General features: G+C 40.7%; 1 protein-coding gene across 1 annotated transcript in view; it reads right to left on the bottom strand.

Annotated features, from left to right (window-relative positions):
- The window catches only part of ANTXR2 (ANTXR cell adhesion molecule 2), a 157,540-nt gene that overhangs the window by 92,056 nt on the left and 39,109 nt on the right, over nucleotides 1-26,375 (bottom strand). The window contains exons 9-12 of the mRNA XM_062198612.1: nucleotides 24,522-24,620; nucleotides 22,545-22,614; nucleotides 13,077-13,155; nucleotides 1,323-1,418 (exon numbers count right to left, since the gene is read on the bottom strand). Of these exons, the coding sequence (XP_062054596.1) occupies nucleotides 1,323-1,418; nucleotides 13,077-13,155; nucleotides 22,545-22,614; nucleotides 24,522-24,620 (344 nt within the window). The remainder of the gene's footprint in view (nucleotides 1-1,322; nucleotides 1,419-13,076; nucleotides 13,156-22,544; nucleotides 22,615-24,521; nucleotides 24,621-26,375) is intronic.

Below are 26,375 nucleotides of genomic sequence, written 5' to 3'. Positions count from 1 at the left end.
CTGAAGTACAATTAATAAATGCAAGGATGATATACAAAGCACTGCCTGAAATTGCAAGGAAGCTGCAATCAGTGAGCAAAAGTAAGGGCAGGAGGGAGTCTAGTACTATTATGGAAAATCCCATTGTGATCTATAGGATATAAAGTTCTAAACAATGTGCCTATACCTGAAGGATGCTCTCAAAGTAAGCAACAAGCATGCTCTGAGAGAGGGCTTCCTCGGGGTAATCTTTTCTCTGAAATGTGAACAATCTAAATTGAGATCGCTTGAAATGTGTTGAAGTTTATTACTCAACCTTTTATCCTGTGGTGGGCAGAATAATGCCCCCACAAAGATGTCCGTAACTGAGACCTCTGGTGAATACATTACCTTATGGGCAAGAGGGACTTTGTAGGTGCAGAGCTGAAGACTCTGAGAGTGGTGATCATCCAGCTGGATCCAATCTGACCACCCAGTTCCTTAAATCTGGAGGGCCTTTCCCAGCTGGGTTCAGAAGGAGAGGGAGCTGCGACTATGAAAGAATGGTCAAAGGGATGCGTTGCTGCTGGCTCTGAACGCGGCGAAAGGAGGCCAGGAGGCAGGGCATGCGGGCGGCACCTAGGAGCTACGACCGGAAGCAGATGGATTCTGCCCTAGAGCACTGCACTCAGAGTGGACTGCATCCCTGCTGACACCTGGGGGGCCTAGGTAAGTCCAGGGCGACTTGGGTGGAAGCTCTGTTTACAGAACTGGTGAGATTTAACAAACCTGTGGAGACGTAAGCTAGTAAGTGTGTGACAATTTGTTACAGCAGCCACAATGCAGAGTCATATTCCTTCACACGGTTTATGGAAACACAAGAAATGACACAAACAGAAAGCACCTGCTGTTCCTCCAAAAGGCACTGTTGAACAGACACACTAACATTTGCACATGGCTAATTTCTAAAATGTTTTTCAAAGACAAAAGAGGTCCTGAAATAGTAGATCATTCAAAGAGAAAAGATTCAATAAGCACTTTTAAAAAAATGAATACAAAAGAAATGTTCAATTAGATTGAATTTCTCTTATGCTTGAATAGAAACACTTGTTATGCTATCTCCCTACCTTTCCTCTTCTCCCCACAAACTTGACTTTGAAGCACTCTGCAGAAGTTTTTAAATAAACATTTATTGATACGCATGTTTTTAGAATTTATTATGGTAATGAAAATGCTTAAAATCCAATTTGCTAACTGAAGCTTTTCTATCGTCGAACAACATGGCATGATTCATTCATATTTGGAGCCTTATTTGATATCCTACTATTTAGAAAAAGGTAGCACAGCCAATCCTTCTTACTCACCACTTTGCAGCAGAGAGGCCAAAACCACCACATCAAACCAATGCCCAGGAGCAGCAACAACACCAAAACAGCGATGAGGGCCGCAATCCCATTAGACTAAAGTTGGCAAAAGACAAAAACAAAGCAGTCAGCAATGCTCAGAGTCAGATCCCACGGGCCTTCTTTTTTTTAAAAAATCTTTGCTTAACATGTAATCTTGTAAACCCTTATAGCACAGTGCAATATTTCAACACATGCATACAGTGTAATCTGAACAACTCAGTCATCACCATCTTCCAGCCCTTCCTCCAGAAACTGATAAGCTCTTCTCCAGTTCTTTATACAGAATATATTAGATTATTATGAACTCGTATCCCCACAGTACTATCCACAGAATCTGCTACTTCTGACTGTATCGTGTTGGCCTTTATCCAACCTCACCCTACCTCACTTCTACCCAGCCTTCCCAGCCTCTGTAACCACATGCATATTTTTTAAAGGAAACACCAGAAAATAATACAGAAAACAAAAAATACCGAACCAGATTTCTGCTATTGTTCTTTATGCCCTTTAAATTTAATAAATTGCTTTATATTCTATTTAACTTATTTTATGTTAAGACATGCAATATTGGGCCGGTGCTGTGGCATAGCAGGTAAAGCCTCCGCCTGCAGTGCTGGCATCCCATATGGGCACCAGTTTGAGTCCCTGCTGCTCTACTTTCAACCCAGCTCTCTGCTATGGCCTGGCAAAGCAGTAGAAGGTGGCCCAAGTCCTTGGGCCCCTGCACCCATGTATGAAACCTGTTAGAAGCTCCTGGCTGTTGGCTTCAGATCAGTGCAGCTCCAGCCATTGAGGCCAATTGGGGAGTGAATCAGTGGATGGAAGACCTCTCTCTCTCTCTCTCTCTCTCTCTGCCTCTCCTTTTCTCTCTGTGTAACTCTGACTTTCAAATAAATAAATATATCTTTAAAAAAATGCAACAATAAACACAAAATCTGCCAAAATGCTGCAGACTATTTAAAATACATTCTAAAGGAATGTAGTAAAAAATAACCATTTGGGGTTAATAGATGCTTTAAAAAATTTTTATTTATTTATTTATTCATTTAAAAGGCAGAGAAAAGGAGAGAACTTCTTTCTTGTTGGCTCATCTCCCAAATGGCCCCAACAGCCAGGACTGGAACAGGCCAAAGCTAGGAACCAGGAGCTTCACCTGGGTCTCCCAGATGGGTACAGGGGCCCAAAGACTTGGGCCAACATTCTACTGCTCTCCCAGGCACAATAACAGGAAGCTGGATCGGAAGTAGAGTAGCCAGGACTCAAACTGGTGACCACATATAATGTCAACATCGTAGGCAGCTTAACCCACTCTGCCACAGCATCAGCCCTGTGGACCCTATTTTTTGCATCTGGGCAAGGATTATTTCAATTCCAAGTATCGTTACCCCAAAAGTAGAATTTAGGCAAAATCCCCACAGACTTTTCAATGATGTAATGCTACTTGTATATTTAAATGGTAAAAACAAGATAAATATACAAAATCAGCAAGTATATGACAAACCAATAACAACCATTCTTGTTGGCACAGTGTATGTAAAATCAGTGCAAGAATGCAAATTTTTATTTTTAAGAAAATATGAATTTCTGTGTAGAAGGATAAGGAAAAATGTAAAAGCAATGTTGCTCTTGTTCAATGAACTTGTTGGGTGGGTTCCAGCCCTCTCCTGGGGGTGCAACTTAGGGGTGTTTTCCCCACCCTGCTCCAAGGGAACTAGCAGGTTCAATCACTGTCCTAGGAGGAATTTCAGGGACTCCACACCCAGAAAGCCCTCTGCCCAGCAATACCCTAGGAGAGGGCAGGGAGGAGAAGCAGAGGACCTACACCCATATGCAGAGAAACTCCTGTCTGAATGCAAACGGGGCCGTCAGTCCTCTGTCGAGACGCCCACCTGCTCTGTCAGAGGTACTGTCTTTATTACCAATCTAGAGCAGGCTGGGCACTTAGCTCTTTCAGGCTGCTCTACCAGGTGTATTTCTCTTCATTAAACCTTGCCACCTTGCTTACTACTACTCGCCGTCTCTTATCCGAGTTCTTTCTTGCACAAAGACAAGGAACTCCAAGCAGCTGTCTCTGGTAACAGCCAGAAACGGCCTCTCCCGATGATATCTTAAAGATCTCTACATGTTAACCTTTAGCATTCATCACAATGCAATTAATCCATATGAGTTTCTAGTTATTTATTTATCTTTTCTGCCATAATTCACGGAGAGCCCCAGGAAGTCAGGGGCTAGACCCAACCTACATACCACTGTACGTGCCTGGCACTTAAAAACTATTTACTGAGAGGATGAACTCCAAACAAAGAAGACTGCAAACTTCATCAATATAAAGAAGAGCATTTTTCTGAAATTTTAGTGTAAAGGTAATTTCCATGGAAACAAAGTGTCTCTCCCAAACTCTTACTCGCTGGGTTCCTCGGTGTGAATGTTTTGTTTTTAAAGGAAAAGAATTCAGGAAAGAAAAAAGAGAAATGGGGAGAATGAAAGAAAGACAGAGAGGAAACTTCATAATAAATGTCTAAGTTTCCAGGAAAATATCTAAGCATTCTGTTCTTAAAGAAAACAATGCAGAGCATGCATCGGGTTACTCAGGGAAATAATGTGCACCTCTCCACACAGAATTTCAAATGTTCATAAAGAAATCCTGCTACTCTCCGTGGGGTTAAGCTCTAAAATCTAGGCAAACAGGAATAGAACAAGAAAATTATGGCACAGAAATACATGGAAAATGATGGGATCCCATGGGAGAAATGTGGCCAAATGGCTACACTCTTACTCTCACCTTCAAATAGAAAGGCATAGGTAAGACACCCCAATCTGAGACTGCCCATGAATGAAATGAAAGCAGCACTCCCTACCAGATCTTCCACACGTGAGGATCTCATGAAAGTGGGTCATTTGCCTAGGCTATGCCACTTTCAAAAGATTTCAATAAACTTCTAGTTCCCCTTTTTCTTAGAATTCACATCCTGTGTTCAGAAAAAGGATGTACAACCACAGGTCACACGTTTGCAACAATTTAGTAATTACTTTGTTCTTTATGTGCATGTGTCATAAACAGGATACTCAGATAATCTTGCTGACACATTATGAAGTAGGGGGGCTGGCCCTGATACATACTAGAAATCCTGATTTTTCTCTAAAAGAAATGTCTCTCTTAGTAGCACTGACAAAATACCAGGGACCTCCAGATGCAAATATACATTTATTATGACAATATTATCTCAACTGATTCCAAAGACTTTCCTAAAAATTTTTAAAATAAAATCATTACTTTCTAAAGATGGACAGACTTCATCTTTCTCATACTTAAACCAATCACAACAGAAAGGGGGAAGTCACAGGAAGTAAAGAATTTAATGCAACCAAACCTTGATATATCTGTATGAGACACAGCTCCTGGCTGCAAAGTACCCAGACATTGGTTCAATTAACTGTCTAAAAATTCAGGCTTTCCTATTTCCTTTGTTTTGACTGCCAGAGACATTATCAGAGCATGCAAGATTTCAGTCATGAAAGGGAAATAATTTCATTGTTCATATAACTTCACAAACACATTAAGGAAAGGTCAAACACATAGGTTATTTAATGACATGAGTCAGACAAAGAAAAGTTGAAAGTAGATATGATTACACATAGATCTGTGTTGTGGACGGCAACTAAAAGCTTCTCACTTCAACTTATGCAAGCCCATTTTAAGCAGACCTCAAGTAAAAAAAATCTTAATAAATATTCAACACTTGGGTGTCATTCTGCTTGAACTAAATGAAATAGTGAATACACATGACTGGAAGCTAAATATAGCTTTTCATTCATCCAAAACATATCTGAGGAGCCCCCACTACTTGCTAAGCAGATAAAGAGGTACTAGGGTTAGAATTTTAAACAAGTATTCATAAAGTCCACAGTTTAGTTAGTGAGACAAACCTCAGACAAATAAGTATAACTATGAGAAATGTGGAAGGGAAATATAACAGAAACATGTAAAGTAAGGACTAACCTAGTGTAGGGTTCTGAGATGACCTCAAGGAAGGATGAGAAAACAAAGCTGCAGGGGTGGCCAGATTAGCATTTTCTTAGAAAAATCTGAGAAGGAACACTATAGAGAGAGCACAGAGTCTGAAGGGACTGACAGACACCTGCAGAAGCTGGAAAAAAATAAACTCAAATTTCTGAAAAGCTGTGGTTTATGACAGAGAGAACTGGCCATTTGTTGGATGAATGGCCATTTGTTAGCTGACCTTTCAACTGCCCATTTGCTGCACCAATTCTTCCTGAACAACAGCATTCTCAGCTGGCTAGGAGACTTGGGGTGAAAGTTAAGTGAGGACTCCAGTCTGAGGTTCAAGACCCAGATGTTGGTCAAGGCTATGAAGTCAAAATTCTTTCAGTGGTTTACTGGGGACATGCCAGAACCTGGAGCTTGGTAGTGTAGAAGAAACACATTTTCCATTCATCCTGGACATGTTAAGTTTTGGATTTCATCTTCATATAAATTACTTTCCTTCATTAAAAGCAAGTTATACAATAAAAGAGCTTCACTCTGTGAAATATACCTGAACTTCTAGCTAAGAGAATCATAGAAGTATAATAACAAATCAGGGTCATGTTGTACTTGTAAAATAACTATCAACAAGGGATGAATTGTTCAGAAGTTTCAAAACTGCATGAATAACATGCTGTAATCTATCTAGAAAAATAATCACAGCAATCTCATAGAACAAAGCAGCCACAGAAATGGGGAAATGGGTTTCCACAATTTTGTTCCTGGGAATTTAGAGTAAGAAAGGAAAAAACAGTCATAGAATAAATGCTAATTTCATTTACTAAAGTGTTTTTGGATTATGCTATTTCAGGAATTAACAAACTATGGCCCACAGGCCAAATAAGGCCCATCTATTTTGTAAGGCCCTTGTGAGTTAAGAATCATTGTTACACTATTACATCATTGAAAAAAAAATTATATGAAATTCAAATTTCAACATACATGGTTTTCATGAATCCAGCATCTGCACTATAATTGCAGGTTGCAGTAGTTTGACAGAGACACAAAACCTGAAACATTTACTATCTGGCCTTTATAGGGAAAATTTTCTAACCTCTCTCCTACATAAATCAATTAAGGATTGAGTTAAAGATGGTAGATTGTGCAAGTGTTCAGTCTAGGTGAGGAGACAGATGGGTTCAATTCTAGCATTTACCAGACTGTGAAACTGAGTAAGTAAGTTAACTTTTAGAGCACCCAGGCTCCAGGTAACTCCTCTCTCAGGAACAAGAAGGACTAAAATCAGCCAATTTTCTGCTCATCAAGTCGTGCCCCCTTTAAGGGCTGGGAACGTCAACAGAAGAAGCACCTTCTAAAATGTTCCCATAAAGACTGGCAGTGACTCTGTTCCTCAGTTTTCTCATTTGGAAACGAAACCTAACAGTAGCAGCCTCTTCTGGGACTGTATCCAATGAAGCTATGAATTGTCCAATAGAGCTCAGCACGATGTCCAGCATAGAATGCATGCTCAGAAAACATGGTCTTGGTATTATTATTTCAAAAAGGTAGAATAAGAGCAGAAGTTCCAAGACAAAAAAAAAAAGCATTACCTTTTTAAGTTGAGATACATTTAAAAGATTTTGAGAAGATATGAAGAGAAGGGACTGACTAAATACAAACATCTCAGATGCTCATCTTAAATCTTTTTAAATGCTTATTTTTATTTAATTGAAAGGCAGAATGATACACACACACACACACACAGGCATGCATAGAGAGAGAGAGAGAAATAGAAAGAGATAAGACATATAGAGACAGACAGCTATCTTCATTTGCTGGTTCATTCCCCAAATGCCCACAATCCAGGTCTCTCACATCAGTGGCAGGGACTCAATTATATGAGTCACCATCTGCTGCCCCTCAGTGTGTGTATTAGCAGGAAATGGGATTGGAAGAAGAGGTAGGATTCAATCCCAGGCACTCCAACATGGCATATGGGTGTCCCAGGCAGTGCCTTAACCAACTGCCAAAATGCCTGTCCCTTAAGTCTATTAAATCTAAATCTTCACTTCTCCACTTTTAAATTAAATATACACCAACCTTTATTAAGCAAATAACTTTGGAGCACCTGTACTATGTAACCAGGCACTGGGAGAAGAGCATGAAAAAGGGTAGGCATGGGCCCTGCCATCACAACAATGTCTCAAGGCTGGTAAGAAAAACCCAGAAGTAAACAGAGAGTTGCAGGTCAGTGTCCTAAGTGCCTTAATGTGACATGGTCCTGGATGCTCTTGGAGCATAGAGAGGGTTTTATTATTATTTATTATTTGCACAATTTTCACAAGGACTAGCCAATTACTAGAATAATGGTGCTTTATTTAGTTTGACTTTCAAATGTCCACGAAAGTCCAAAGCATCATCTATGCAATGAGCAATACCACTAACCATATTTCACCCAGTCCCTTATCTGAATATGCCTGAAGGACTAAATATCTCTTAGATTCAAAGCTCAGAGAGTTTTCCTAATACAAGTATTACCCAGAATCCTCTTGTATTTTGAATACATTTAATGTCCAAGTCAGCAGATGTACCTGATCAACTCAAGTCTCCCTTTTCATGTCTATAAAATAGTAATATTACTACCACCTGATAGAGGTATTTGAGATTGAATACAAAATAATAGTTAAATCTAGTGAGAAAAAATTCCCCATGACTATGACCAATGATAAAATTTATTAGCCAGAAAATTAGGGCAATAATAAAAGTTATAGGGAGGAGGGAGACACTGTGGCCCAGCAGGTTAATCTGCCCCCTGCAGTGCTGGCTGTTCCACTTCCAATGCAGCTTCCTACTAACGCCCCTGGGCAAACAGGGGAAGTTGGCTCAGGTACTTGGGCCCCTTCCCCATTATGAGACCCAGATGGAGTTCCAGGCTCCTGGCTTCAGCCTGGCCCAGCCCCATCCATTGTACCCATTTGGGGAGTGAACTAGTGGATGGGAGATCTTTCTTTACCTATCTGGCTCTCTATGCATTTCAAATAAATAAATCATCAAAAAATAATTTTAAAAAAAGTCACATGAAAAGAAGCCTTCAAGTCACCAGCCTGGGCTGAGGCAGGTGGGAATTCCATCTTTCTTTGTCTTTGGTAAGCATCCTGGTTTTACCATATCTTGAGCTGTTTCTTCTCTTACTCACTTCTTTTTCTATTCTATTGATCAAGATGACCTGATGACCTTTTCCTTCAGTTTGACTGAATTTTAAACTTTATTCAAATGAGATTATTCTGGACTGTGGGTCTCTAATCTCCACTGTCCTAAAGAGGCTACATTAGAAAACTCGTAATTGCAAAATCTTTCTATCCTTTGCAATGTATTTAAATTTCCTTAAAAGTATTTTGGAAGTCAGTTTTACTTAGAAAAGGTTGTTATTAAGGGCCTGAGGACAAACCCTTTGAAATAGGATCAAAGAAGACAGCACCCCTCTCTCAGCTGGGGAGGTGCCCAGCTTCTCTGTGTCCCTGGCTCCAAGCTTTAGCACAACCTCCTGTCAGGAAGGTGAGAGCAAGTCTGCTTTTCCTTTAGGTAAGGCAAATCAGCATATACAAGTCACCTCCAATTCCCCTCACCACCACTGGGGCAGGTGATGTGACACAGAGGAGTGGGACACCCATTTCCTATAACAGAGTGTGATGCACATCCTACCTACTCCACACTTGTGATCCTGCTTCCTGCTAAGGCACGTGGGAGGCAAGAAATAATGGCCCAATTACTTGGTTTCTTGCCATCCAGGTGGGGGATGCAAATGGAATTCCTGGCTCCTGGTTCTGACCTAGCCTAACCCTGGCTAATGCCAATACTTGGAGGCTGTACCAGCACACAGAAGGTCTCTCTCCCACTCTGTCACTCTACCTTTCGTAGAAATAAGTAAAGCTTTGAAGAAAACATCCTCAGTCGCTTTTGCAGCAGAGTTCACTCTTGCTTTCCTGGTGTTTTGAATTTAATGAATTAAATGAGGTCTTCCTCATCTGTGTAATTTTGGCCAGAACAATTTTTCTTTGACTCTATATATTTCTTCTATGTCAAAAATGCCATTAACTGGAGCCGGTGTTGTGGCACAGCAGGTAACACTACTACCTGCAATCCTGGCATTTCATATGGGCACTGGTTCGTGTCCTGGCTGCCCCACTTCTGATCCGGCTTCCTGCTAATAGCCTGGAAAACACGGCAAAAGATGGCCCAAGTGTTTCAACCCTGCCACCCATGGGAGACACTCAGATGAAGCGCCTGACTCCTGGCTTCAGCCTGGCCCATTCCTGGCCATTCTGGCCATCTGGGGAGTAAACCAATGGATGGAATCTCTCTGTGTGTGTCTCTTTGTGTCTCTTTGTGTGTGTGTGTGTGTGTCTCCCTCTTTCTGTAACTCTGACTTCAATGTAAAGAAATCTTTTTAAAAAATGCCATTAACCCCAAATTTTCCAATTTTCCTTCTCTCTGCTACAAACTCAGCACAAGTGAAACAGATCTGTATCTCTAGTCCTGATCCCTGAGATTTGGGGCTGTGCCCACAACTGTTCATCTGGTGTTGCCAACTTCCATCTTCCATCTCAGTACTTTTCCAGTGAAAATTCTCTTCATCTCCAGATTTCACTGTCTATAGATATTTCCAAAGATCCCATCAGTTTTCCAAAACATAATATTGATACTTTGGAATTAATCATTCCCTCTAAAATTGGGTGAATTGGGGCATATGTTTCTTCATTAACACAATCTCTACTACAGATTCTAGTAATGGTTCTAACACCTTCAGTCATTTCAGAACCTAAAGTTTTATGCCTAAATCCTAGTATTTGCCTCCAAAAAGCTTTCTTCTGTGTCTTGTTTTTCTTTCTCAGTCCTAATTTTCTTACATGGCACCCGTAACCTAATCTTCCCAAAATAGCAGGTTGTACCATCACAGTCAAGCCCAAAGCCCTTTGGAAACCCACTATTATGTATGCAGTCAGACTCGAGCATTTTCTCAAGCCAATGAAACAAAACAGTGGAGCTTTTCATATATGTTTACTAGCTAATCATTTTTCCAAGTTAACAATAAATAAGAAGCAGGAGAAAAAGGAGGAAGAGAAATGGGAGGAAGATGAGGAAGAGGACAAAAAGAAGACAGAAATGTATAAAGAAAGAGAAGTGAGAAAGGAAAAGTGGAAGAGAAACAAAGGAAGGAAGGGAGGAAGGGAGGGAAGGAGGGAGGGAGAGAAGGAGGGAGGGAGAGAGGTTGCTCAGGTGAAAAAGCTTGAAGCTCTTGTTTCTTTCTCTCCCTCACATGCCATACCTAATCTGTCTAGGCATCCTTTGGGTTCTGATTTAAAATACATATGTATTCGATCATTTCTCCACATCTCCACTGCTCTCATCCCAAGGGGACTGTAATCAGGAAGTTAGAAATCAGCCTATGTGTGTAAGAAGGGCCTAAGGAAAATGACATCTATGGCAGTCCAGCATCTGTATCCAGCATCTGCATTTCAAAGTCCTGTCCAGACCCTGATAACCTTCCAGACAGCCCCGCCCCTTTTGCCTGGCCTGATAAACATCTTTCCTCTAAGGTGGGCACCCTAGAGAGAAGCCCCTTGGCTGATGCCAGCAAGGTTTCCCCTGTCTGACAACATCAGCAGTAAACCTGGAAATGAATTTTTCATATTTTCACCCAACAAACCCTTCTGCTAGGGCTCCCCATCCTTTGTCCTGGAGGAGGAGGAGGTAGAGGGTAAAGAGACTCCCTTAAAAATCAGTAGTCCACAGAGAATGACAAATGCCCTAAACAGCACTCTGGTCTCAGAATCAGCCCTTAAGGTATTCGGATCTGGCTAAAAAAGCCCATGAGTTTCGCAGGCATGGAAAGCCAAGACATTGTGGGGAAAAAAAAAAAAAAAAAAAAAAAACACCTAAATGAAAGATCTCTGTGAGTGAGATCCCAGTGGAAAGAACGGGCCACCAAAGAAGGAGGTATCTTGCTCTGAAGGGAGGAGAGAGCTTCCACTTTGACTATGGCCTTGTCTAAATAAGATCGGAGCTGGCGAACTCTAGAGGTTTCCATAGCCTTGGCAGCTCATGACAAGAGCCTCGGGTGATTACTGAGGTCATAAATAAGAGTGTCAATTGTTAAATCAACAACAGGAGTCACTGTGCACTTGCTCCTCATGTAGGACCTCTGTCCTTAATGTGTTGTACTATGAGAATTAACAGTAAAACTAGTCTTCAAACAGTACTTTATACTTGTGTGTCTGGGTGCAAACTGTTGAAATCTTTACTTAGTATAGAATTGATCTTCTGTATATAAACATAATTAAAAATGAATCTTAATGAAGAATGGGATGGGAGAGGGAATAGGAAATGGGATGGTATGCAGGTGGGAGGGTGGTTATGGGGGGAAGAGCCCTATAATCCAAAAGTTGTATTTTGGAAATTTATATTTATTAAATAAAAGTTTTCTAGAAAAAAAAATAGGAGTCCAAACAAAGACTGCGTGCTCAGCCCTCTGCTCTCTGCTGAGCAACCCACCTGGCCTGCCCAGGTGTATTCTCTCCAATCAACCATGTAATCTTGCTTTCCCCCAGTCCAAGTGACTGGACACCTTCTATCTATCCCTTCTGTTCTAACGGATATACTTCACTTTATTACTTCACCTTATTACTTCACTCTCTGTCTCCTGCTTGCATTCTTCCTTGCATGAAGACAAGAACCCCACAGTTTCCACGGCTCTTTTCTCTAGTGACAGGACTACCCTCACCTTCTCCCGGACCAGTGAAAAGCAAGAATTTTTCTCAAAGTTCCCAATGTTATCCCCATATGTAAGACCAATTGTCACTCGGCAACCAGACTGATCTGTTTAAAAGGTTAAGTCAAATAATTTCACCCCTGGGGCGTCCCAGCTTCACTCAGAGGAAAACATCAAGCTCTCATCAGAGCTTACACAGCTCTTTCTCATTCTCTCCTGACTACCACCTTTGCAGCACAATGGCTGCCTCCCTCTGCAGGCTTTGTTCCAGCTGCTCTCTCTGCGTAGGGGGTAGTTCAGGGCTCACTCCTTCAGGCTTCTCAAGTCCCTGATTTCCTATTAGAACTTGCCCCATCATTCTACCTTACCTCCTACAACCAATGTTACTGTTTCCAAAATCACCTTATTGTTAAACTACCTGGAGTCATAGAACCAGCTCTCCAGACAACTAGTGAGACCTAGGAGGACTTCCTTAAAGCATCCAGCCTCTAATTTCCAGCTGAGTCTTTTAACCCAGCAGCTGTGTGCAAGGAGGCAGTGCATGGCTGTAGAACAGGAGCAAACATCTGCTCCTTGCCTGCAGGAAAGAAGTGATAAAGATAGCCAGAGGTGCAAAATAAGAGGAAGAAACAAGAAAGAAAGCAATTTCAGTAAGCTAACCACTGACAAACTACATACCAGAGAGTTGCAACCTCAACCAACCACATCCTCAGGGACCAGAAAACCTACAAAGATTGCAACACCCACAAAGCCAAAAAATTGCAACACACATTACAGAGGAAACACATACTCAAAATACAACTTTAAATAAACTCCATATAAATTTTCCCTTGTAATGGTCTCCAAAGTTATTGATTATAGTTTCTTTATTGTGATATGGAACAACACAAAGACTCCATAGATGATTTCTGGATAGGATTATTTTCAAAAATTAACTTTACACAAATTTTTTACTTACACACTCTGTGGCTGTGATTATTAATGAACTTGAGATGACAGATTTTCCTCCATTAAAGCTCACTGACACATCAAGAGTTCTGAAAGAAAATGAAGAAACAATAATTAACAAACTAAAGGACTGTGGGTGATTTTTATTTCCTTGTATAATTCAAAACCAGCCAGAAAACATATTGCATAAAGGTCACAGCTTTTGATCAGCTATCCCAGCTCTTGGGCTCCTCACTTCTGTTCCCTGTTCATTAGCTAAAGGTAACTCCCTAAGTGACCTAACTGCTCCCTTTACAATCATTACATTAATAGGAATATTAAGAAATTCCTTAATTCACAGAAATGGTGAGATTGTTTCAGGTTCCACAAAAAGTGTTAAGGGGGAAAATCCTTGGATCTGTTTACCTTATTTTTCCCTGTTTTTAGATATTATCATCACAAGATTATTGTTTAAGAACAAAAAAAATTGGAAGTAATGAATCATTCAAGGATGAATAAAACATATGGAAACTGCAAATGAAAGAGAAAATGAATGAAAGAGAAAGAGATGTGTGCACAAGCATTTGTTGCCGACAGTCCCAAGATAATAAAATATCCTGACAAACAATAGAAAAAAAGAGAGGATAATTTTTGTCCCTAGGTAAGAAATATCATGGTTAAAATACAGCTATCATTTTTAAAACATACTGTAAACAAGTTATAATAATTAAAATTTCATTAATTCAGATTCGAGCAATTAATTATTTGGAATCAAAACAGAATTGGTAAGTCTTTTGGTTTTTATTTGTGGTTTTTTTTGACAGGCAGAGTGGACAATGAGAGAGAGACAGAGAAAGGTCTTCCTTTTTGCTGTTAGTTCACCCTCCAATGGCCGGCGCGCTGCGGACGGCGCACCGCGCTGATCCGAAGGCAGGAGCCAGGTGCTTCTCCTGGTCTCCCATGGGGTGCAGGGCCCAAGCACTTGGGCCATCCTCCACTGCACTCCCGGGCCATGGCAGAGAGCTGGCCTGGAAGAGGGGTAACCGGGACAGAATCCGGTGCCCCGACCAGGACTAGAACCCGGTGTGCCGGCGCCGCAAGGCGGAGGATTAGCCTGTCAAGCCACGGCGCCGGCCAAGTCTTTTGTTTTTAACAGCTCTAACATGGGGCAGGTTAAAGCCCTGGCCTGAAGTGCCAGCATCCCCAATGGCGCCAGTTATAGTCCCGGCTGCTACTCTTCGGATCCAGTTCTCTGCTATGGCCTGGGAAAGCAGTAGAAGATGGTCCAATCGCTGGTTTGAGACCTGGCTGCTCTACTTCTTGTCTAGCTCTCTGTTATGGCCCGGGAAAGCAGTAGAAGATGGCCCAAGTCCTTGGGCCCCTGCATCCACGTGGGAGACCCAGAAGAACATCCTGGCTACTGGCTTCGGATCAGTGCAGCTCTGGCCGTTACGGAGGTCTGGGGAATGAACCAGCAGATGGAAGACCTCTCTCTCCATCTCTCTCTACCTCTCTTTGTAACTCTTTCAAATAAATAAAATAAAATAATTATTTAAAATAAATAAAAACTCTAACATGATATCCGAGGCCAGCATTGTGGCACAGTGGGTTAGGCCGCAGCCTGTGACACCCACCTGGCTACTCCTCTTCTGATCCAGCCTCTTGCTAATGTGCCTGGGAAAGCAGTGGAAGATGGCCCAAGTGGTTGGGACCCTGCCACCCACATTGGAAAACCCAGAAGTAGATCCTACCCGGCACCGCGGCTCAATAGGCTAATCCTCCACCTGCGGCGCCGGCACACCGGGTTCTAGTCCCGGTCGGGGTGCCGGATTCTGTCCCTGTTGCCCCTCTTCCAGGCCAGCTCTCTGTTGTGGCCCGGGATTGCAGTGGAGGATGGCCCAAGTCCTTGGGCCCTACATCCGCATGGGAGACCAAGAGAAGCACCTGGCTCCTGGCTTCGGATCGGCACAGCGTGCTGGCCACGGCAGCCACTGGAGGGTGAACCAACGGCAAAAGGAAGACCTTTCTCTCTGTCTTTCTCTCTCTTGCTCACTGTTCACTCTGCCTGTCAAAAAAAAAAAAAAAAAAAAGAAGAAGAAGAAGAAGTAGATCCTGGCTTCTGGCTCCAGTCTGGCCCAGCACTGGCCTTTGCATCCCTCTGGGGAGTGAACCAGCAGATGAAAGATCTCTCTCACTCACTCACTCAATAACTCTTTCCCTATCTTCTCTGTAACTCTTTCTTTCCAATAAATAAAATAAGTCTTTTAAAAAATGAAAAATAAAATAAAAGCTATAACATGATATCAAAGGGAAAAATGATAAGGGAGTTTTAAAGTATATAAGGAAACAGCTCTTTTCTAAAATAGTTCACCAAGTTTAGTGCATACAATTATCAGCTTGCCAACAAACCAAAGCCGTCCATTCATTAAAAACAGAGAGTAGTAGACATCATTTTGTTAATATGGTTTATATTCAATAGTATGCCTCTTAAAGCATCAAGCTCCAATTATCATAAAAGATTCCAAACTCCAAGACAGAAACTTCATGCTAAATTAGAATTTTATTATATTTAGAAGATTTCTTCTCAATGCCTTTCAATGCTAAATGCTATTAGTTATGAACAAGATAAGACAGAAGCAATCGCAAGTCAATGAATTTTCAATAATGAGGCCACAGAGGGGAGATGAGAAGTGGTATTTAGTCCTTGTGATGTACTAGATGCAGTCCTAGGCAATTTATCATCATTTTGTCATTTAATCTTCACATCAGCACTTGAAATAGTGGTTCTTCAATCTTACAGATGCGGAGGCCCACAAATGTTAACTGCCTTGCCCAAAGTAGTAAAGCTATGACTCTAATTTTGAACTCTTTCCATCAGACCATGTTATGGAATGGTGAAAGACCATAATGTGCTTCTTTTCTCAATGTGGCTTTTATTGTGGATTCATATAGGGACCAGGAAAAGATAATACTGGGGAAGTTCAAGTTGATCTCCTTTTCAAAACCCAGAAATACTATTACAAATATTTCATGAAAAATATTCACTTCAAGGCATGTTGTTTAACAAAAGTTTAGCTGGGTTCAATAAACAACAAGAATTTGGGGTGTTTACATGAAATTAACTGAAATTCTGCCACTATCCCAACACAGAATGTCAAGTGGCCTACTTAAGAAAGAAATATAAACATAATTGCTCACTCTGCAGGACTTGTTTTGTTTTGTTTTAATGACTAAGCATAACTGAATCCAAAAATAATCTTCCCTAGTTCCTAATTTCCCTACTTTATGCATGTTCCAGGAATCATATGACATAGACTATTTTCATTTGGGGACAATATTATTTTGATTCATGATGTCATATGATTATCACAGGTAATCACATGATGCAACTTTAAGAGATCAGTAGATACTGACCGACATTCATAATCTGACATTTTGAATTTACTCAAAACAAACAGTTCTATAATGCAGGAAATATTCACAATTTCTAGTGCTTACTAAAATGGAATAAAAACACAAGATACAATTTTAAAACAAAGTTCACTCCTTCCTGAAATAAAAATGCATGCTAATGAGATCTTATAGCCAACCAAAATAACTGCTATCCTCAGATTTCAGACTAATATAATGCGGCTACTGTCAAATATACCTAAGTCTCCACAGAGATGAAAAGCCACTGCATGATTCTTTTGACATGTGGACTCAATTAAACAAAACTCGCCCTTCCTGAAAGTGATAGCAGCAAAATCAAAACATTAGTATCCACGACACTAATAATTACAGGCACTTACTGATTTCTTATTAGGAGACAAATTATCTCATCTTCTCATTTAATTCTCACAACAGCCCATGGAGGTAGGCACTAGTATTATCTCCATTTAAAAACAAACAAACAAACAAAACCTGCATCTTAAAAAAGGTAACTTGTTGGGGCCAGCGTTCTTGTTGGTGCCCACATTCTGCTGTAACAGGTAAAGCAGCCACCTGCAACACCAGCATCTCATTTGGGTGTTGGTTCAAGTCCTGGCTGCTCCACTTCCAATCCAGTCCCTAATACATCAGGGAAAGTAGTGGAAGCTGGTTCAAGTGCTTGGGCCCCTACTACCCACATGGAAGACCCCGTGAAGCTCCAAGCTCCTGGCTCCTGGCTTCAGCCTGGCTCAGCCCTAGCCATTTTGGCCACTTGGAAAGTGAATCAGCAGACAGACGGGCTCTCTCTGTCTCTCATTCTTTCTCTGTAATTCTTTCATGTAAATAAAGCAATCTTAAAAAAAAAAATGCAACTTGTTCAATTATTGAACCCCTCTGCAAGCAAAACACTTTCTCTACTTTACTCTTTTACACTTATTTTATGGCCTCATATTTAAATTTTTTTTATTGATATGAGCTTGGTATCATTCCTCCTGTTTTTTTACTACATTCACATATCACCCAGTTCCCAGGAAATGCAGGAGAAGAAGCATGCCTGAACATAAGAACATCAATTTAATTTGTGACCTCCAAGTTTAAGGTGCCTGTGGGAAAGCCTAGTGACTCAGCAGACATTAGTATAGAAGACATTTGGACAGAGGATTAAACTAAGGAAAAATGTGAAGCTCATCAACTAGAAAAGGAAACCTTTGTAGAAGATGAGTTTACGGATCAGGAATCCAACCTCAGTGAAAATTCATAACTAAGGAACTGCAAGAAGATGAAGAGCTTTAAGTGATACCTGCGGGAAAAACAACAGCCAAGGTGAAAATACAAAATCACAGAATACAAGGGAAGGCCTTTTTCTGGGACAGAAAGTAAGGTCCCAGCGCTGAGAGTGTAGGGAGGTCAAAAAGACAGAGCTAAGAACTGACAATGCTTTTAATCTCCCACTCTATAAGTTAGTTCTTCACTGTTCAATATTTCCTGCAAATATCTTAATCCACTCTTTATTCCAGCTTTAGAATGTTTTTTCAGGGCCGGCGCTGTGGCTCAACAGGCTAATCCTCCGCCTTGCGGCGCCGGCACACTGGGTTCTAGTCCCGGTCGGGGCACCGGATTCTGTCCCAGTTACCCCTCTTCCAGGCCAGCTCTCTGCCATGGCCCGGGAGTGCAGTGGAGGATGGCCCAAGTGCTTGGGCCCTGCACCCCATGGGAGACCAGGAGAAGCACCTGGCTCCTGCCTTCGGATCAGCGCGGTGCGCCGGTCGCAGCGCGCCAGCTGCAGCAGCCATTGGAGGGTGAATCAATGGCAAAGAAGACTTTTCTCTCTCTCTCTCACTGTCCACTCTGCCTGTCAAAAAATAAATAAATAAAAAATAAAAAAGAATGTTTTTTCAAAGTAGGTGAATAAAAGAAATCTTTAAATATAGAAAAGCTCTTTGAAGTGCATTTTTACATCAACTGGTACTCAATTAGTAGTGATAGAGCTAAGTACAAGTGTACTAAATTGATTCCACAAGAGAAAGTATTAAATTATATTGTGATGTATAATTGAGTAGTAAAATTCAATCAGTACTAACAGTCACAATACTTTAATTTAATGTTTGAAGATGCGTGACTGTTCCAAAACAGGAGAGAAGCCATATGTCAGGGTTACTCTGATCTGAGAAATTTCATACTCCTTGAAACATGGTTGACTTTTCGATCCACAGTAACCTATTTGCTAAGTATTCATTTACTTCAGAGTTTATGTATATCCAATAAAAGGCTGCCATTTTATGATCCATTAAAAAGAATGAAGAAGTTAAATAAAACTGTAAAAGACATTTGCTGAAAGGGATAAATAATTTACCTCCAATTTGCACATACTGAAAATTAAATTGGCAACTACTCAAGAAGTTATTAAAATCATGGTGACTTAAGATATTTTGAAATCAAGTGCTACTATTAAATATTCTGCAGAATTTGTTAAAACTTTACTCACAATAAAGATGTTCAGTTAAAAACAGCATTTCACATTAGTGAATAGTTTTATAAGATTCTACTTCTGGTTATAGTATATATGTAAATTACTGTTTTGCCAAGGATACTTTCTTTAAAGTGGTTAAAAGATTCACGAATTAAATAATTTCTTTATAGGACAACTCAATATATGCATCTAACTGCAACAAACATGGAAGAACATAGAGGATTCTCAGTCTTTCCCCAACTCACCAAAATTCCTATATTCATATTCAAAATAAAAGTGTAACATCTTCATAGCCATTATATTTTTTAAAATTCCCATTTTTCACAAGAAATGAAAGAAATAACACAGCTGTGGTTATGTCATCTGCAGAAGACACGAGTCAGAAGAATCAATAAGTAAGTAACTAACAAAATGCAATTATAGACTGCATAGACGTACATCGTGCACACCCGCAGGTATCCTTTGGGAAAGACAGGCTGTCATCAAGGCAGAAATTACTCAACCAAGAAAGAGAAATGGAATTAATTGATTCTATTCCAGCCAAAATAGATTAGGCTTAATACTGAAAAAGTCACAGTGTTGAGGAAAATAAAGAGATTCCATCACCAGGCCAGCCCCTAACCCCACTGCTGCCCATGTTGTTTAGCTCAATGATCCTTCAGCATCTGATGTCTGAAATTCTCCACACGCACTGATACCCCATAGTTCTGACTCAAAACACTCTGTCAAGTGTCTTCCCACACTGCCTTTTAGGAGAACTAATACTATCACTTTCATCTGATTTAGATATTTATTTCATATTTGCCAGAAGACTGTGGCCAATGTTTTTGAAAGCACATTTAGCTATACCATATGCCTCCTTAAATCATCGCTATCAAACAAGCTGTAGGATAAGGCTCTGGTTCATTCTGTTCTGTTTTTCTTTCTTCACAATGTGTTTATGTATATTTACCCAATTCGTTCCGTTCTTCTTGCCAAATTACAGGTTTGAGATCTCAACTATTACAGAGCAGCTGTGCTATTGTTGCTGTCTCACAAAACAGGAGTCAGAGAATCAGCCTATATTGTAAGGATTTGTGACACCTGCAGATTAAACCGTGAGGCTACGACGGGTAGCACCCACAGAACTTCAAAGAGATCATCCTATGAGAACGTGAGGCATTTTGGTACAAATGAACCACTGGCAGAAATAAACTCCTAAGTAATCTACAGATTTTTCTTGGTAGCACAATGTGTTTAGTCATATGGCATTTTAACAGTAAATTGTGTCCAATGGAAGAAGTAGAAAAGAACAACCTCACTACTACCACTCATTTGTTTCTATGTAAATACTAAGAATTTGTTCCTCAGAGCCTGAAAGCCTTAAACTTCAAATAAAGAAATTACCTAAACAGAATTTTCTCAAAGAAATTCCTTGAAAGACTTCCTACCATCCTCAACAATGACATCCCTGGATGGGATTTGCCCACATACCTCTGTTTACTTCATAACATCAATTTCTGAATGCACACCCATGTGTTAGCTACTCCCCTACCTTCTCAGTCCTCACCAGTAAGTAAATATCTTCATGTGAACCCTCTTTTAAACCAAAATCCAAAAGCGTTAAGTGTTTGAAAGAATAATCCTCAAGTAAAATGAATTCAGCATGTACGTAATGATGGAAACGGAACGACAGAGCAGGCTAATGAGATGAGGCACATGCCCATGGAGTCAGCTCTGAGACCATGCATCTGGCTTTGAGGCTGTCTGTGTAGGGTTACTTCACCAGCGCCTTGTTAATTATTTAAGTGAGAGAATAGGGGGAACCATCACCACATCTGTCACCCTCACACAGGAAAAGCCTTCCTTCATTGTTGGGCCAGATGTGTTTATTTGAAACATAGACTAACTAGCTACTTAACGGGTTTGAATCCTTAGCCAAAAGCTAATTAGGCAAACATATTAAGCATCAGTCACCTTAGGAGGCTACACTGTTCCACTTATATTGATTTTAATTCAATCTCATAAGAGAGCTTGTTACCTACAAAAGTATCTGAAGAAAATCCAAGGCAAAGGAAAGGTCCAACCTGCCTGCAATGAGCTAGGCAGAACAAATAATGATGTCCCAAAATACCCTATACATTCACAAAGAAAACCTTCAACCAATTTCAGTTAGTGGCTGCATGTGCTTGATCCAAAAGACAAAGTGGGGGAGAGAACGCAAAAGAGTAATCCTGTTTGGCAGATATCAATCCGGAAACACTCTGTTTGCTCATAGGCAAAATATGAATGTCAAAAGCCAAACAAATGGTTACTTCTCATGTCCAGTATTTATTCTGTTCTTGAGATTTTAAACACTATAGCAATCTCTATGGTGTTCTACGCAAAAGGAGACTGTGCCCAAAGGCAAATTCTAGAGGCAACAAATTCAATGCCTGGAACAGAACAGGCATACTGAGTTTTATAACTACCTTGGGAAAGAAGCTGCCTTCCTTAGCCAGTCACCATTATTTAAAATCCAATGATGTATTCTGCTCTTTTAAATGGTATGCCTACCCCCAAAACAGGATTCTGACCTATTTTCCCTTACCCAACATTGACTCCCACCTCCAGCAATTAAATGGCCCTTTTATCTCTTTATAATAATTGATAAGCCAAAATATTTGAGAAAAATTAACTTGCTTTCATCTAAAATATTCATTGAATCTACTAAGCTTGAGGTATTGTTAGGTGTTAGAGACACAAGAAATTAGACAAAATGCATCCTGGCAGAAAGAAGATAAACAAGAATAAAGAAGGAAGTGCTGATGAGAAAAATTAAAACCTGCAAAGGGAACAGGAGTTACAGACCCAAAATGGAGAGAAGACTGTTTGATTAAATAGAATAACATGAGGCCAGCATTGTGGCACAGCAGGCTAGGCCTCTGCCTATATTGTTGGCATCCTATATGGGTGCCAGTTCTAGTCCTGGCTGCTCTGCTTCCAATCTAGCTCCCTGCTAACACACCTGGGAAAGTAGCAGAAGATGGTCCGAGTGTTTAGAACCCTGCATTTATGTGGGAGACCATGAAGAAACTCCAGGCTCGCTCGCTCTCTTTCTATAACTCTGCTTTTCAAGTAAATAAAAAAACAGAGTACCCACAAAAGGGCTTACTGAAAGGCAAGGAAGCAAGCCAAGAAGAGAAGAGGATTCAAAGCGGAGAGAGCAGAGGTAGAAGAGCTGAAGTGAGAGTGAGCTGCTGACCAGGGAAAGGACTGCAAGGAGGCCAGAGTGACCGTAACTGAGTCAGCGGAGAACAAACAGCAGAAGAGGTCTGGGAGGCAGGGCGGGGCCATGTCCTGCAGACCCTCGAAGAGGCTGCACTTGGACTCTGAGTGGCAGGAGGCACTTAGCATGGAGAAGTCGGGCAAAGGGGCTGCTCTGCTTTACCAAAATGACTCTTGCCAAGGGCAAGACAGAAAGGCCCAGCGAGCAGTGACAGCAGCTGAGCTCAGGATGGCAGCAGCGCGAGCAGTGAGCTGAGACTGAACTCTGGACATACTTGGAAAGGACAGCCGAGGAGATCTGCAGCCAAGAAAACGGGGGGGAAAGAATCAGTGATTCAAGGCTGCTGACCTGAACAGCAGGGAGGTACTTACTCTCCAGCCTTAGTCAGGACGGGTGCAGGACAAAGCATAGAATTGAGCTGCACACTTACTGGCTTTACACCTGCAAGATAAAATGCCACTGGGTTAATAAAGAGTTTTAGGTAACTCACACAGTTTCACTGGCACTATGAAGAGCATCCCTCAGAGTTCAACGGTTGAATGTTGGGTATCTTAGCATAAAAAAAATCTGAAGAAGAAGGAGAAGAAAAGTGATGGGACATATATATATATACATATATACATATACATATATATATATGCATATATGTTTAATTTTTAGGTAGAATTTAGAAAAGATTGAGAAAGGAAGATGAATTTCCAAAGGAAAACAAACTTAGCTCATGAATTTATAAAACAGTTGTGTCTACAATAAATAAGTATATTTTATACAGCAAGGTACTAAAATTGTCCTTGGAATTTTAATAATCTATGAGAAAAGTGAACAAGACTAGAAATATTCAAAAAAGTACTATCATAAAATGCATCATCCCAGAATGTAAGAAATGAAAATACAACTCTGACTCTATTTGAGGATTTAATAAGCTTAATCTTATGTAGCTAAGCATAAAATATTCATATATTTAACTCAAATATGTAACTAGAAAGAGTTCTGAAAAATGAACACTTAGAATACAAATTAATACTAAATAAAAATAAAATTATTTTGTCCTACTTAACAGTAAAACCTACTATGAAGAGCATTTGTTACAAATATTATTGTTTTGCCTTATTGAAATTCGATCTTAATAGGAAAGACAGTAACTAATTGTGACACTGATCATACTGAGATCTTCATCACTTTAACTGAACAAACACATATTGAACAGTTTCTGTGTGGCCAGAGCTGTGCACACCATCAGATAATCAGTAAAATCATAGATGAATTTCTCAATAAAAGAACTCTACTAGCGTTTATAGAATTATAAACCAACACAATCATTAATGAGGAACTTTATAGAGACCCAAAATACTCGGAAAACTTAGATTCATTTAAGCTTTTCTGAAAGTTGAAACCAGGGAAAATAAACTCCAATTCTATAAATACAATTATTTATTTTTTATTTTTTGACAGGCAGAGTTAGACAGTGAGAGAGAGAGAGAGAGAGAGAGAGAGAAAGGTCTTCCTTCCGGTGGTTCACCCCCCAAATGACCACCACGGCAGGCGCGCTGCTGATCCGAAACCAGGAGCCAGGTGCTTCCTCCTGGCCTCCCATGTGGGTGCAGGGCCCAAGCACTTGGGCCATCCTCCACTGCCTTCCCGGGCCACAGCAGAGAGCTGGACTGGAAGAGGAGCAACCGAGACAGAATCTGGTACCCCAACCAGTACTAGAATCCGGGGTATCGAAGCCACAGGCAGAGGATTAGCCTAGTAAGCCGCGGTGCCGGCCCAAATACAATTATTTTCAACAGACAATGTACTGGGTGGTCATTGGTGATACAAAAAAAAAAAAAATCTGTAAGGCAAAAAAAACCTGTCCTTCACGAAACTGACTCACAAATTACTGGGAAATTGAGTTTTTAAAAGCAACAATGAAAGAGATCAAGCAGTAGGAACTACTCAAGATAATTAGATTTCAAGGCAAGAGTAGGAAGAAAAAAGTCTGGAGAAAGAGGTAGTTAAATCAGTCAATGGTACCATATATAAAAACAGTCAGGAAAACTGAGTTCCAATATGAGCTCTGCCTAGTATTACCGTTAATGGTGGCACCACAGCAAGTCATTTTATCCTTTCAGTCTCAAAATATTATCTGCATAATGAGGCTTACTTAAAACAATTTAATATTTATGAATAAATGTTGCCATTTTAATAATTATAAAATAACCACGAATAGTTATGTTACTGAGACTGCATTTCTTTCTTCTTTGAATAAAAAATATAACACAGCTGGTTTTAGTTGGAGAAAAAAAGCAGTTGGTGCCAAACACTGTGCAGGCACTGAAGCAACACTGAGATCACTGGGGACTCACTCTTCGTGTATGTCTCATTTACAGCGTAGGTACAGAGCACACTGCCATTCCGACTGCCCAACGAGAATCCTCTCCCATTCAAAACAATCTGAAATTCCTCTAGAATAAAGAGAAAAAGAGACATTTTAGTCACTGCTTTATAGAAAAAAAGACAACTTGAACGGAATAAATCACAGTACACAAAATGAATTCCTTCATCCTATTCAATCCACTAACAACAGGAGGATCTAGTTCTGTATTTCCAATTGTGCTTCCTTTCTTAGACATCTAGGTCAATGCAGTGAAGGGACTCCCCACTGTCATATAGAGATGTATTATTTTATTTTCTAGACCAAGCGTTTTCCAACAGGACTCAGGGTATTAGAACTGAAGGCTAACAGTAATTTCAGAGAGTCACATCAAACGTACTCAAATTCTCTCCTTAGACAAACATCAACAGGAAAGAAATCACGTTGTTGTTTTCCACTCTCAGATATTGCAGCTGCAGTGCCTGGCTGGAGTCCGGTCCACTCCCATCTCTACCCTCTTGTTAATGTGCATCCCAGGAGGCAGCAGATGATGGCTTCACACACGTATGTCCCTGCCATCCATGAGGTAGACCCAGAACAAACTCCAAGCTTTGCACTAGCTCCATATATCCAGCTATTGTGGGCATTTGGACAGTGAACCAGCATATGGAAGATTTTTTTTCTCTTTTTCTTTCTCTCTCTCTTTTATCTTTTTTGGATTACTTATTTTATTTAAAAGACAAAGCTAGAAAGAGAGAGAAGGAAAGAGACAGACAGATAAATCTTCCATCTGCTGGTTCACTCCCCTCATGGCCACAACAGCCAGTGTTGGGCCAGGCTGAAGCCAGGGCCGTAGGCTTCTGCCAGGTCTCCCACATGGGTAGCAGAGGCCAAGTATTTTTTTCCCAGGCCATTGGCAGGGAGCTGGATTGGAAATAGAACACCCTGGGCATGAACCAGCACCCACATGGTATACTGGCATTGCAAGCAGCAGTTATAGCCACTACACCACAACCCTGGCCCCCAAAATAATTTTTTAATTTAAAACAAATGACAAATGCAAAGGGCCCAGTATGAAGCCAGAACATAATAAGAACAATAAATACTATCATTTTCATATTATTTTCCCATTTATTTTTCCTTACTATCTTTAGAAATGTGTTCATCCATGCTCTAGGATGTCTGGATACACTGTTTCTGTTAAACAGATCAATGATTAATTACTAAGAGGTCTGTAAAATGCAGAGTTTAAGACCAGCTTCAGGACCGGCACCATAGCATAGTGGGTAAAACCACTGCCTGCGGCACCACATTCCACATGGGCACCGGTTCAGTTACCAGCTGCTCCACTTCCAATCCAGTTCTTCGCTATGGCCTGGGAAAACAGTGTAAGACAGCCCAAGTCCTTGAGTCCCTGCACCAGCATTGGAGACCTGGAAGAAGCTCTTGGCAGCTGGCTTCAGATGGGCCTTGCTCCGGCCTTTACAGTTGTCTGGGGAATGAACCGACAGATGGAAGACTTTCTCCCTCTCTCTATCTCTATCTCTATCTCTATCTCTACCTCTGCCCCTCTGTAACTCTGCCTTTCAAATAAATAAATAAATCATTAAAAAAAAAAAAAAGACCCGCTCCAGGGGCCAGCATTGTGGTATGGCTGATTAAGCCACTGCCTGCAATGTGGGTATCCCCATTTGGGTACTGGTTCATGTCCGGGCTGCTCCACTTTTAATCCAGATCCATACTAATGACCTTGGAAAGCAGTAATGAATGGTCAAAGTCCTTGGGCCACTGACAGCCTTTCAGCCACATGGGAGACCTGGAAGAAGCTCTTGGTTCCTGGTTTTGG

This window comes from Lepus europaeus, chromosome 8 (genome assembly GCF_033115175.1).
Source record: "Lepus europaeus isolate LE1 chromosome 8, mLepTim1.pri, whole genome shotgun sequence".
Classification (NCBI taxonomy): domain Eukaryota; kingdom Metazoa; phylum Chordata; class Mammalia; order Lagomorpha; family Leporidae; genus Lepus; species Lepus europaeus.
This window is presented reverse-complemented; position numbering and strand designations above follow the sequence as displayed.